Source organism: Taudactylus pleione, unplaced genomic scaffold (genome assembly GCF_031769625.1).
Source record: "Taudactylus pleione unplaced genomic scaffold, aTauple2 ptg001117l, whole genome shotgun sequence".
Classification (NCBI taxonomy): Eukaryota; Metazoa; Chordata; class Amphibia; order Anura; family Myobatrachidae; genus Taudactylus; species Taudactylus pleione.
This window is the reverse complement of record NW_028285518.1, coordinates 41,575-56,648: the sequence shown is the minus strand read 5'-3', so window position 1 is coordinate 56,648 and position 15,074 is coordinate 41,575. Positions and strand designations below refer to the sequence as shown.

At 51.5% G+C, this 15,074-nt stretch overlaps 1 protein-coding gene across 1 annotated transcript in view; it reads left to right on the top strand.

The window, feature by feature from the left end:
- FBXO28 (F-box protein 28) overlaps positions 1 to 15,074 on the top strand; it is a 39,261-nt gene that overhangs the window by 12,243 nt on the left and 11,944 nt on the right. The window contains exons 2-3 of the mRNA XM_088461858.1: positions 1,413 to 1,522; positions 3,995 to 4,133. Of these exons, the coding sequence (XP_088317984.1) occupies positions 1,413 to 1,522; positions 3,995 to 4,133 (249 nt within the window). The remainder of the gene's footprint in view (positions 1 to 1,412; positions 1,523 to 3,994; positions 4,134 to 15,074) is intronic.

Sequence of the window (15,074 nt, the reverse complement as noted above, 5' to 3'; positions counted from 1 at the left end):
AAATCTGGTGTCCTAGCAGCCAATCAGGTTCTGTCATATTTATAGAGCAGTTGAGAAAATGAAAATGATTTTGGTTGCTATGGACAACGCCACCCTCCGCACCAGTTTCAGAAAGGTCCCCAATTGTCATTATACACAATAATGAGCTGAGTGTTTGTGGGAAGACGCCAGAACGTTGCCAGAATTAATCGGTTTCATGTCTGCAAGTCTATAGGTTGTATGTATATGTCCAGTATGTGTGTATGTATGTATGTCCAGTATGTATGTATGTCCAGTATGTGTGTATGTATGTATGTCCAGTATGTGTGTATGTATGTATGTCCAGTATGTATGTATGTCCAGTATGTATGTATGTCCAGTATGTGTGTATGTATGTATGTCCAGTATGTGTGTATGTATGTATGTCCAGTATGTGTGTATGTATGTATGTCCAGTATGTGTGTATGTATGTCCAGTATGTGTGTATGTATGTATGTATGTATGTATGTCCAGTATGTGTGTATGTATGTATGTCCAGTATGTGTGTATGTATGTATGTCCAGTATGTATGTATGTCCAGTATGTGTGTATGTATGTATGTATGTCCAGTATGTATGTATGTATGTCCAGTATGTATGTATGTATGTCCAGTATGTATGTCCAGTATGTATGTATGTATGTATGTATGTCCAGTATGTATGTATGTATGTATGTCCAGTATGTATGTATGTATGTCCAGTATGTATGTATGTATGTATGTCCAGTATGTATGTATGTATGTCCAGTATGTATGTATGTATGTCCAGTATGTATGTATGTATGTCCAGTATGTATGTATGTATGTCCAGTATGTATGTATGTATGTCCAGTATGTATGTATGTATGTCCAGTATGTATGTCCAGTATGTATGTATGTATGTATGTCCAGTATGTATGTATGTATGTATGTCCAGTATGTATGTATGTATGTATGTCCAGTATGTATGTATGTATGTCCAGTATGTATGTATGTATGTCCAGTATGTATGTATGTATGTCCAGTATGTATGTATGTATGTCCAGTATGTATGTATGTATGTCCAGTATGTATGTATGTATGTCCAGTATGTATGTATGTCCAGTATGTATGTATGTATGTCCAGTATGTATGTATGTCCAGTATGTATGTATGTCCAGTATGTATGTATGTCCAGTATGTATGTATGTCCAGTATGTATGTATGTATGTATGTATGTATGTATGTCCAGTATGTATGTATGTATGTCCAGTATGTATGTATGTCCAGTATGTATGTATGTCCAGTATGTATGTATGTATGTCCAGTATGTATGTATGTATGTCCAGTATGTATGTATGTCCAGTATGTATGTATGTATGTATGTCCAGTATGTATGTATGTATGCTGTTTATCCCGTGTGCTCTGTGTCTTGCAGGTCTGCAAACGTATGGACCTGGAATGTCAGCGCCTACTCAATCAGGGCTTCCTGCGGGTGGAGCGGTATCACAACTTGTGTCAGAAACAGGTCAAGGCCCAGCTGCCGAGGTACGTCCCAGGTGATGCCGAGAGCTGGAAAACTTTCCTCACAAACAGATTCTTTGTGGTGTAATTGATTATGCAGTACTGTAATATGTGCTCATTGCCCACACATAGCAGGGCAGGATTGGCACAGCCCGTCACTAGGAGACTGTAACATCACTGAGGCATGAGGCACTGTTTCATGCACAAAATGAAATGAAAGTATGGAATTGGTTAATGAGGCATTAGAGCCCAGGAGCCAGGTACCTAGTGCACCTACCAGTGCTCTGATGCCTCTGTGAGTCTCCTGCTCGGTGTGGACGTGTTTCCCAGACCCCTAATTCCTGCTGGCTCTTAGGCCGGGTACACACTAGACAATATGTTGTCCGATCTGGCGTGCAGATCCGACAGGCGATATCGTCATCGGGGGCCGTGCTACCAGCATCGGTATGCTGTATAGTGTGACTAGGATGCGGCACAGCGCTGTGCTGCCACCTCAGCGGTTACTGTGACTAGGAGGGGGCACAGCGCTGTGCTGCCACCTCAATGGTTATTGTGACTAGGAGGGGGCACAGCGCTGTGCTGCCATCTCAATGGTTACTGTGACTAGGAGGGGGCACAGCGCTGTGCTGCCACCTTAATGGTTACTGGGTCTAGGAGGGGGCACAGCACTGTGCTGCCACCTCAGCGGTTACTGGGTCTAGGAGGGGGCACAGCGCTGTGCTGCCACCTCATCGGTTACTGTGACTAGGAGGGGGTACAGCGCTGTGCTGCCACCTCAGCGGTTACTGTGACTAGGAGGGGGCACAGCGCTGTGTTGCCACCTTAATGGTTACTGGGTCTAGGAGGGGGCACAGCGCTGTGCTGCCACCTCAGCGGTTACTGGGTCTAGGAGGGGGCACAGCGCTGTGCTGCCACCTCAGCGGTTACTGTGACTAGGAGGGGGCACAGCGCTATGCTGCCACCTCAGCGGTTACGGTGACTAGGAGGGGGCACGGCGCTATGCTGCCACCTCAGCGGTTACGGTGATTAGGAGGAGGCACAGCGCTGTGCTGCCACCTCAGCGGTTACTTGTCTAGGAGGGGCACAGCGCTGTGCTGCCACCTCAGTGGTTACTGTGATTAGGAGGGGCACAGCTCTGTGCTGCCACCTCAGCGGTTACTGTGATTAGGAGGGGCACAGCGCTGTGCTACCACCTTGTTACTGTGACTAGGAGGGGACACAGCGCTGTGCTGCCACCTCAGCGGTTACTGTGACTAGGAGGGGGTACAGCGCTGTGCTGCCACCTCAGCGGTTACTGTGACTAGGAGGGGGTACAGCGCTGTGCTGCCACCTCAGCGGTTACGGTGACTAGGAGGAGGCACGGCGCTGTGCTGCCACCTCAGCGGTTACTGTGACTAGGAGGGGGCACGGCGCTGTGCTGCCACCTTAATGGTTACTGGGTCTAGGAGGGGGCACAGCGCTGTGCTGCCACCTCAGCGGTTACTGGGTCTAGGAGGGGGCACAGCGCTGTGCTGCCACCTCAGCGGTTACTGTGACTAGGAGGGGGCACGGCGCTGTGCTGCCACCTCAGTGGTTACTGTGACTAGGAGGGGGCACGGCGCTCTGCTGCCACCTCAGCGGTTACTGTGACTAGGAGGGGGCACGGCGCTCTGCTGCCACCTCAGCGGTTACTGTGACTAGGAGGGGGCACAGCGCTGTGCTGCCACCTCAGCGGTTACTTGTCTAGGAGGGGCACAGCGCTATGCTGCCACCTCAGCGGTTACGGTGACTAGGAGGAGGCACAGCGCTGTGCTGCCACCTCAGCGGTTACTTGTCTAGGAGGGGCACAGCGCTGTGCTGCCACCTCAGCGGTTACTGTGTCTAGGAGGGGGCACAGCGCTGTGCTGCCACCTTGGCGGTTACTGTGTCTAGGAGGGGGCACAGCGCTGTGCTGCCACCTTAATGGTTACTGTGACTAGGAGGGGGCACAGCGCTGTGCTGCCACCTCAGCGGTTACTGTGACTAGGAGGGGGCACAGCGCTGTGCTCCCACCTCAGCGGTTACTGTGACTAGGAGGGGACACAGCGCTGTGCTGCCACCTCAGCGGTTACTGTGACTAGGAGGGGGTACAGCGCTGTGCTGCCACCTCAGCGGTTACGGTGACTAGGAGGAGGCACGGCGCTGTGCTGCCACCTCAGCGGTTATGGTGACTAGGAGGGGGCACGGCGCTGTGCTGCCACCTCGGCGGTTACTGTGTCTAGGAGGGGGTACAGCGCTGTGCTGCCACCTCAGCGGTTACTGTGACTAGGAGGGGGAACAGCGCTGTGCTGCCACCTCAGCGGTTACTGTAACTAGGAGGGGGCACAGCTCTGTGCTGCCACCTCAGCGGTTACTGTGACTAGGAGGGGGCACAGCGCTGTGCCCCCTCCTAGTCACCATGACCCGGTCATCTCTATAGCTGCTCCTTTTTTCATTTTCTTTTCTCTCGTCACCTTTATCTCTCTGTCTCTCGTGCAGGCGAGAATCGGAGAGGAGGAATCACTCCCTGGCGCGTCACGCGGACATCCTTGCTGCGGTGGAGACCAGGCTGTCTCTGCTTAATATGACATTTATGAAATACGTGGACTCTAACCTCTGTTGTTTCATACCGGGAAAGGTAAGTATAACACGAGCATGTCAGTGTGGCAATACGCTGCTATGTACTTACCCACCAAACGCTCATCCCTTGTATGTTCCTGTAAAGGCCCCTGCTGCCCGCCTCTGTATCCCTCTGCTGTATACTGACTGCCTCTGTATCCCTCTGCTGTATACTGACTGCCTCTGTATCCCTCTGCTGTATACTGACCGCCTCTGTATCCCTCTGCTGTATACTGACCGCCTCTGTATCCCTCTGCTGTATACTGACCGCCTCTGTATCCCTCTGCTGTATACTGACCGCCTCTGTATCCCTCTGCTGTATACTGACCGCCTCTGTATCCCTCTGCTGTATACTGACCGCCTCTGTATCCCTCTGCTGTATACTGACCGCCTCTGTATCCCTCTGCTGTATACTGACCGCCTCTGTATCCCTCTGCTGTATACTGCCTGCCTCTGTATTCCTCTGCTGTATACTGACCGCCTCTGTATTCCTCTGCTGTATACTGACCGCCTCTGTATCCCTCTGCTGTATACTGACCGCCTCTGTATCCCTCTGCTGTATACTGACCGCCTCTGTATTCCTCTGCTGTATACTGACCGCCTCTGTATCCCTCTGCTGTATACTGACCGCCTCTGTATTCCTCTGCTGTATACTGACCGCCTCTGTATCCCTCTGCTGTATACTGACCGCCTCTGTATCCCTCTGCTGTATACTGACCGCCTCTGTATCCCTCTGCTGTATACTGACCGCCTCTGTATCCCTCTGCTGTATACTGACCGCCTCTGTATCCCTCTGCTGTATACTGACCGCCGCTGTATACTGACCGCCTCTGTATCCCTCTGCTGTATACTGACCGCCTCTGTATCCCTCTGCTGTATACTGACCGCCTCTGTATCCCTCTGCTGTATACTGACCGCCTCTGTATCCCTCTGCTGTATACTGACCGCCTCTGTATTCCTCTGCTGTATACTGACAGCCTCTGTATCCCTCTGCTGTATACTGCCCGCCTCTGTATCCCTCTGCTGTATACTGACCGCCTCTGTATCCCTCTGCTGTATACTGACCGCCTCTGTATTCCTCTGCTGTATACTGACCGCCTCTGTATCCCTCTGCTGTATACTGACCGCCTCTGTATTCCTCTGCTGTATACTGACCGCCTCTGTATTCCTCTGCTGTATACTGACAGCCTCTGTATCCCTCTGCTGTATACTGCCCGCCTCTGTATCCCTCTGCTGTATACTGACCGCCTCTGTATCCCTCTGCTGTATACTGACCGCCTCTGTATTCCTCTGCTGTATACTGACCGCCTCTGTATCCCTCTGCTGTATACTGACCGCCTCTGTATCCCTCTGCTGTATACTGACCGCCTCTGTATTCCTCTGCTGTATACTGACAGCCTCTGTATCCCTCTGCTGTATACTGCCCGCCTCTGTATCCCTCTGCTGTATACTGACCGCCTCTGTATCCCTCTGCTGTATACTGACCGCCTCTGTATTCCTCTGCTGTATACTGACCGCCTCTGTATCCCTCTGCTGTATACTGACCGCCTCTGTATTCCTCTGCTGTATACTGACCGCCTCTGTATCCCTCTGCTGTATACTGACCGCCTCTGTATCCCTCTGCTGTATACTGACCGCCTCTGTATCCCTCTGCTGTATACTGACCGCCTCTGTATCCCTCTGCTGTATACTGACCGCCTCTGTATCCCTCTGCTGTATACTGACCGCCTCTGTATCCCTCTGCTGTATACTGACCGCCGCTGTATACTGACCGCCTCTGTATCCCTCTGCTGTATACTGACCGCCTCTGTATCCCTCTGCTGTATACTGACCGCCTCTGTATCCCTCTGCTGTATACTGACCGCCTCTGTATCCCTCTGCTGTATACTGACCGCCTCTGTATCCCTCTGCTGTATACTGACCGCCTCTGTATTCCTCTGCTGTATACTGACAGCCTCTGTATCCCTCTGCTGTATACTGACCGCCTCTGTATCCCTCTGCTGTATACTGACCGCCTCTGTATCCCTCTGCTGTATACTGACCGCCTCTGTATTCCTCTGCTGTATACTGACCGCCTCTGTATCCCTCTGCTGTATACTGACCGCCTCTGTATTCCTCTGCTGTATACTGACCGCCTCTGTATTCCTCTGCTGTATACTGACCGCCTCTGTATCCCTCTGCTGTATACTGACCGCCTCTGTATCCCTCTGCTGTATACTGACCGCCTCTGTATCCCTCTGCTGTATACTGACCGCCTCTGTATCCCTCTGCTGTATACTGACCGCCTCTGTATTCCTCTGCTGTATACTGACAGCCTCTGTATCCCTCTGCTGTATACTGCCCGCCTCTGTATCCCTCTGCTGTATACTGACCGCCTCTGTATTCCTCTGCTGTATACTGACCGCCTCTGTATCCCTCTGCTGTATACTGACCGCCTCTGTATTCCTCTGCTGTATACTGACCGCCTCTGTATTCCTCTGCTGTATACTGACAGCCTCTGTATCCCTCTGCTGTATACTGACCGCCTCTGTATCCCTCTGCTGTATACTGACCGCCTCTGTATTCCTCTGCTGTATACTGACCGCCTCTGTATTCCTCTGCTGTATACTGACAGCCTCTGTATCCCTCTGCTGTATACTGACAGCCTCTGTATCCCTCTGATGTATACTGACCGCCTCTGTATCCCTCTGCTGTATACTGACCGCCTCTGTATTCCTCTGCTGTATACTGACCGCCTCTGTATCCCTCTGCTGTATACTGACCGCCTCTGTATCCCTCTGCTGTATACTGACCGCCTCTGTATTCCTCTGCTGTATACTGACAGCCTCTGTATCCCTCTGCTGTATACTGACAGCCTCTGTATCCCTCTGCTGTATACTGACCGCCTCTGTATCCCTCTGCTGTATACTGACCGCCTCTGTATCCCTCTGCTGTATACTGACCGCCTCTGTATCCCTCTGCTGTATACTGACCGCCTCTGTATCCCTCTGCTGTATACTGACCGCCTCTGTATTCCTCTGCTGTATACTGACCGCCTCTGTATCCCTCTGCTGTATACTGACCGCCTCTGTATTCCTCTGCTGTATACTGACCGCCTCTGTATTCCTCTGCTGTATACTGACAGCCTCTGTATCCCTCTGCTGTATACTGACCGCCTCTGTATCCCTCTGCTGTATACTGACCGCCTCTGTATTCCTCTGCTGTATACTGACCGCCTCTGTATTCCTCTGCTGTATACTGACAGCCTCTGTATCCCTCTGCTGTATACTGACCGCCTCTGTATTCCTCTGCTGTATACTGACAGCCTCTGTATCCCTCTGATGTATACTGACCGCCTCTGTATCCCTCTGCTGTATACTGACCGCCTCTGTATTCCTCTGCTGTATACTGACCGCCTCTGTATCCCTCTGCTGTATACTGACCGCCTCTGTATTCCTCTGCTGTATACTGACCGCCTCTGTATTCCTCTGCTGTATACTGACAGCCTCTGTATCCCTCTGCTGTATACTGACCGCCTCTGTATCCCTCTGCTGTATACTGACCGCCTCTGTATTCCTCTGCTGTATACTGACCGCCTCTGTATTCCTCTGCTGTATACTGACAGCCTCTGTATCCCTCTGCTGTATACTGACCGCCTCTGTATTCCTCTGCTGTATACTGACAGCCTCTGTATCCCTCTGATGTATACTGACCGCCTCTGTATCCCTCTGCTGTATACTGACCGCCTCTGTATTCCTCTGCTGTATACTGACCGCCTCTGTATCCCTCTGCTGTATACTGACCGCCTCTGTATCCCTCTGCTGTATACTGACCGCCTCTGTATCCCTCTGATGTATACTGACCGCCTCTGTATTCCTCTGCTGTATACTGACCGCCTCTGTATTCCTCTGCTGTATACTGACAGCCTCTGTATCCCTCTGATGTATACTGACCGCCTCTGTATCCCTCTGCTGTATACTGACCGCCTCTGTATTCCTCTGCTGTATACTGACCGCCTCTGTATCCCTCTGCTGTATACTGACCGCCTCTGTATCCCTCTGCTGTATACTGACCGCCTCTGTATTCCTCTGCTGTATACTGACCGCCTCTGTATCCCTCTGCTGTATACTGACCGCCTCTGTATTCCTCTGCTGTATACTGACCGCCTCTGTATTCCTCTGCTGTATACTGACCGCCTCTGTATTCCTCTGCTGTATACTGACCGCCTCTGTATTCCTCTGCTGTATACTGACCGCCTCTGTATTCCTCTGCTGTATACTGACCGCCTCTGTATCCCTCTGCTGTATACTGACCGCCTCTGTATCCCTCTGCTGTATACTGACCGCCTCTGTATCCCTCTGCTGTATACTGACCGCCTCTGTATTCCTCTGCTGTATACTGACCGCCTCTGTATTCCTCTGCTGTATACTGACAGCCTCTGTATCCCTCTGCTGTATACTGACCGCCTCTGTATCCCTCTGCTGTATACTGACCGCCTCTGTATTCCTCTGCTGTATACTGACAGCCTCTGTATCCCTCTGCTGTATACTGACCGCCTCTGTATCCCTCTGATGTATACTGACCGCCTCTGTATTCCTCTGCTGTATACTGACCGCCTCTGTATTCCTCTGCTGTATACTGACAGCCTCTGTATCCCTCTGCTGTATACTGACCGCCTCTGTATCCCTCTGCTGTATACTGACCGCCTCTGTATCCCTCTGCTGTATACTGACCGCCTCTGTATTCCTCTGCTGTATACTGACCGCCTCTGTATCCCTCTGCTGTATACTGACCGCCTCTGTATCCCTCTGCTGTATACTGACCGCCTCTGTATCCCTCTGCTGTATACTGACCGCCTCTGTATCCCTCTGCTGTATACTGACCGCCTCTGTATCCCTCTGCTGTATACTGACCGCCGCTGTATACTGACCGCCTCTGTATCCCTCTGCTGTATACTGACCGCCTCTGTATCCCTCTGCTGTATACTGACCGCCTCTGTATCCCTCTGCTGTATACTGACCGCCTCTGTATCCCTCTGCTGTATACTGACCGCCTCTGTATCCCTCTGCTGTATACTGACCGCCTCTGTATTCCTCTGCTGTATACTGACAGCCTCTGTATCCCTCTGCTGTATACTGACCGCCTCTGTATCCCTCTGCTGTATACTGACCGCCTCTGTATCCCTCTGCTGTATACTGACCGCCTCTGTATCCCTCTGCTGTATACTGACCGCCTCTGTATTCCTCTGCTGTATACTGACCGCCTCTGTATCCCTCTGCTGTATACTGACCGCCTCTGTATTCCTCTGCTGTATACTGACCGCCTCTGTATTCCTCTGCTGTATACTGACCGCCTCTGTATCCCTCTGCTGTATACTGACCGCCTCTGTATCCCTCTGCTGTATACTGACCGCCTCTGTATCCCTCTGCTGTATACTGACCGCCTCTGTATCCCTCTGCTGTATACTGACCGCCTCTGTATCCCTCTGCTGTATACTGACCGCCTCTGTATTCCTCTGCTGTATACTGACAGCCTCTGTATCCCTCTGCTGTATACTGCCCGCCTCTGTATCCCTCTGCTGTATACTGACCGCCTCTGTATTCCTCTGCTGTATACTGACCGCCTCTGTATCCCTCTGCTGTATACTGACCGCCTCTGTATTCCTCTGCTGTATACTGACCGCCTCTGTATTCCTCTGCTGTATACTGACAGCCTCTGTATCCCTCTGCTGTATACTGACCGCCTCTGTATCCCTCTGCTGTATACTGACCGCCTCTGTATTCCTCTGCTGTATACTGACCGCCTCTGTATTCCTCTGCTGTATACTGACAGCCTCTGTATCCCTCTGCTGTATACTGACAGCCTCTGTATCCCTCTGATGTATACTGACCGCCTCTGTATCCCTCTGCTGTATACTGACCGCCTCTGTATTCCTCTGCTGTATACTGACCGCCTCTGTATCCCTCTGCTGTATACTGACCGCCTCTGTATCCCTCTGCTGTATACTGACCGCCTCTGTATTCCTCTGCTGTATACTGACAGCCTCTGTATCCCTCTGCTGTATACTGACAGCCTCTGTATCCCTCTGCTGTATACTGACCGCCTCTGTATCCCTCTGCTGTATACTGACCGCCTCTGTATCCCTCTGCTGTATACTGCCCGCCTCTGTATCCCTCTGCTGTATACTGACCGCCTCTGTATCCCTCTGCTGTATACTGACCGCCTCTGTATTCCTCTGCTGTATACTGACCGCCTCTGTATCCCTCTGCTGTATACTGACCGCCTCTGTATTCCTCTGCTGTATACTGACCGCCTCTGTATTCCTCTGCTGTATACTGACAGCCTCTGTATCCCTCTGCTGTATACTGACCGCCTCTGTATCCCTCTGCTGTATACTGACCGCCTCTGTATTCCTCTGCTGTATACTGACCGCCTCTGTATTCCTCTGCTGTATACTGACAGCCTCTGTATCCCTCTGCTGTATACTGACCCGCCTCTGTATTCCTCTGCTGTATACTGACAGCCTCTGTATCCCTCTGATGTATACTGACCGCCTCTGTATCCCTCTGCTGTATACTGACCGCCTCTGTATTCCTCTGCTGTATACTGACCGCCTCTGTATCCCTCTGCTGTATACTGACCGCCTCTGTATTCCTCTGCTGTATACTGACCGCCTCTGTATTCCTCTGCTGTATACTGACAGCCTCTGTATCCCTCTGCTGTATACTGACCGCCTCTGTATCCCTCTGCTGTATACTGACCGCCTCTGTTTTCCTCTGCTGTATACTGACCGCCTCTGTATTCCTCTGCTGTATACTGACAGCCTCTGTATCCCTCTGCTGTATACTGACCGCCTCTGTATTCCTCTGCTGTATACTGACAGCCTCTGTATCCCTCTGATGTATACTGACCGCCTCTGTATCCCTCTGCTGTATACTGACCGCCTCTGTATCCCTCTGCTGTATACTGACCGCCTCTGTATCCCTCTGCTGTATACTGACCGCCTCTGTATCCCTCTGCTGTATACTGACCGCCTCTGTATCCCTCTGATGTATACTGACCGCCTCTGTATTCCTCTGCTGTATACTGACCGCCTCTGTATTCCTCTGCTGTATACTGACAGCCTCTGTATCCCTCTGATGTATACTGACCGCCTCTGTATCCCTCTGCTGTATACTGACCGCCTCTGTATTCCTCTGCTGTATACTGACCGCCTCTGTATCCCTCTGCTGTATACTGACCGCCTCTGTATCCCTCTGCTGTATACTGACCGCCTCTGTATTCCTCTGCTGTATACTGACCGCCTCTGTATCCCTCTGCTGTATACTGACCGCCTCTGTATTCCTCTGCTGTATACTGACCGCCTCTGTATTCCTCTGCTGTATACTGACCGCCTCTGTATTCCTCTGCTGTATACTGACCGCCTCTGTATTCCTCTGCTGTATACTGACCGCCTCTGTATCCCTCTGCTGTATACTGACCGCCTCTGTATCCCTCTGCTGTATACTGACCGCCTCTGTATCCCTCTGCTGTATACTGACCGCCTCTGTATTCCTCTGCTGTATACTGACCGCCTCTGTATTCCTCTGCTGTATACTGACAGCCTCTGTATCCCTCTGCTGTATACTGACCGCCTCTGTATCCCTCTGCTGTATACTGACCGCCTCTGTATCCCTCTGCTGTATACTGACCGCCTCTGTATCCCTCTGCTGTATACTGACCGCCTCTGTATTCCTCTGCTGTATACTGACAGCCTCTGTATCCCTCTGCTGTATACTGACCGCCTCTGTATCCCTCTGATGTATACTGACCGCCTCTGTATCCCTCTGCTGTATACTGACCGCCTCTGTATTCCTCTGCTGTATACTGACAGCCTCTGTATCCCTCTGCTGTATACTGACCGCCTCTGTATCCCTCTGCTGTATACTGACCGCCTCTGTATCCCTCTGCTGTATACTGACCGCCTCTGTATTCCTCTGCTGTATACTGACAGCCTCTGTATTCCTCTGCTGTATACTGACAGCCTCTGTATTCCTCTGCTGTATACTGACCGCCTCTGTATCCCTCTGCTGTATACTGACCGCCTCTGTATCCCTCTGCTGTATACTGACCGCCTCTGTATTCCTCTGCTGTATACTGACCGCCTCTGTATCCCTCTGCTGTATACTGACCGCCTCTGTATTCCTCTGCTGTATACTGACCGCCTCTGTATTCCCTCTGCTGTATACTGACCGCCTCTGTATTCCTCTGCTGTATACTGACCGCCTCTGTATTCCTCTGCTGTATACTGACCGCCTCTGTATCCCTCTGCTGTATACTGACCGCCTCTGTATCCCTCTGCTGTATACTGACCGCCTCTGTATCCCTCTGCTGTATACTGACCGCCTCTGTATTCCTCTGCTGTATACTGACCGCCTCTGTATTCCTCTGCTGTATACTGACAGCCTCTGTATCCCTCTGCTGTATACTGACCGCCTCTGTATCCCTCTGCTGTATACTGACCGCCTCTGTATCCCTCTGCTGTATACTGACCGCCTCTGTATCCCTCTGCTGTATACTGACCGCCTCTGTATTCCTCTGCTGTATACTGACAGCCTCTGTATCCCTCTGCTGTATACTGACCGCCTCTGTATCCCTCTGATGTATACTGACCGCCTCTGTATTCCTCTGCTGTATACTGACCGCCTCTGTATTCCTCTGCTGTATACTGACAGCCTCTGTATCCCTCTGCTGTATACTGACCGCCTCTGTATCCCTCTGCTGTATACTGACCGCCTCTGTATCCCTCTGCTGTATACTGACCGCCTCTGTATCCCTCTGCTGTATACTGACCGCCTCTGTATCCCTCTGCTGTATACTGACCGCCTCTGTATTCCTCTGCTGTATACTGACAGCCTCTGTATCCCTCTGCTGTATACTGCCCGCCTCTGTATCCCTCTGCTGTATACTGACCGCCTCTGTATCCCTCTGCTGTATACTGACCGCCTCTGTATCCCTCTGCTGTATACTGACCGCCTCTGTATCCCTCTGCTGTATACTGACCGCCTCTGTATCCCTCTGCTGTATACTGACCGCCTCTGTATCCCTCTGCTGTATACTGACCGCCTCTGTATTCCTCTGCTGTATACTGACCGCCTCTGTATCCCTCTGCTGTATACTGACAGCCTCTGTATCCCTCTGCTGTATACTGACCGCCTCTGTATCCCTCTGCTGTATACTGACCGCCTCTGTATCCCTCTGCTGTATACTGACCGCCTCTGTATCCCTCTGCTGTATACTGACCGCCTCTGTATTCCTCTGCTGTATACTGACCGCCTCTGTATTCCTCTGCTGTATACTGACCGCCTCTGTATCCCTCTGCTGTATACTGACCGCCTCTGTATCCCTCTGCTGTATACTGACCGCCTCTGTATCCCTCTGCTGTATACTGACCGCCTCTGTATTCCTCTGCTGTATACTGACAGCCTCTGTATCCCTCTGCTGTATACTGCCCGCCTCTGTATCCCTCTGCTGTATACTGACCGCCTCTGTATCCCTCTGCTGTATACTGACCGCCTCTGTATTCCTCTGCTGTATACTGACCGCCTCTGTATTCCTCTGCTGTATACTGACCGCCTCTGTATCCCTCTGCTGTATACTGACCGCCTCTGTATTCCTCTGCTGTATACTGACCGCCTCTGTATTCCTCTGCTGTATACTGACCGCCTCTGTATTCCTCTGCTGTATACTGACAGCCTCTGTATCCCTCTGCTGTATACTGACCGCCTCTGTATCCCTCTGCTGTATACTGACCGCCTCTGTATCCCTCTGCTGTATACTGACCGCCTCTGTATCCCTCTGCTGTATACTGACCGCCTCTGTATCCCTCTGCTGTATACTGACCGCCGCTGTATACTGACCGCCTCTGTATCCCTCTGCTGTATACTGACCGCCTCTGTATCCCTCTGCTGTATACTGACCGCCTCTGTATCCCTCTGCTGTATACTGACCGCCTCTGTATCCCTCTGCTGTATACTGACCGCCTCTGTATCCCTCTGCTGTATACTGACCGCCGCTGTATACTGACCGCCTCTGTATCCCTCTGCTGTATACTGACCGCCTCTGTATCCCTCTGCTGTATACTGACCGCCTCTGTATTCCTCTGCTGTATACTGACCGCCTCTGTATCCCTCTGCTGTATACTGACCGCCTCTGTATCCCTCTGCTGTATACTGACCGCCTCTGTATTCCTCTGCTGTATACTGACCGCCTCTGTATCCCTCTGCTGTATACTGACCGCCTCTGTATCCCTCTGCTGTATACTGACCGCCGCTGTATACTGACCGCCTCTGTATCCCTCTGCTGTATACTGACCGCCTCTGTATCCCTCTGCTGTATACTGACCGCCTCTGTATCCCTCTGCTGTATACTGACAGCCTCTGTATCCCTCTGCTGTATACTGACCGCCTCTGTATCCCTCTGCTGTATACTGACCGCCTCTGTATCCCTCTGCTGTATACTGACCGCCTCTGTATTCCTCTGCTGTATACTGACCGCCTCTGTATCCCTCTGCTGTATACTGACCGCCTCTGTATCCCTCTGCTGTATACTGACCGCCTCTGTATCCCTCTGCTGTATACTGACCGCCTCTGTATCCCTCTGCTGTATACTGACCGCCTCTGTATTCCTCTGCTGTATACTGACAGCCTCTGTATCCCTCTGCTGTATACTGACCGCCTCTGTATCCCTCTGCTGTATACTGACCGCCTCTGTATCCCTCTGATGTATACTGACCGACTCGCAGACCTGAATCTCTCTACACATTGCAGGAGCTCCCAGAACCAGACCATTCCCCTGTCATAGCTTTGCCCGATATGTGCGCACTACACTCGGAGTAGATCAGAATCTGAGCCATTACTAGTATGAGTAGCTTTATTTGCTTTCTCCCTATGGCCATGAGAAGTAGTCGCTGACTAGGCTGAAAGGAGAGACCCCAACTTCT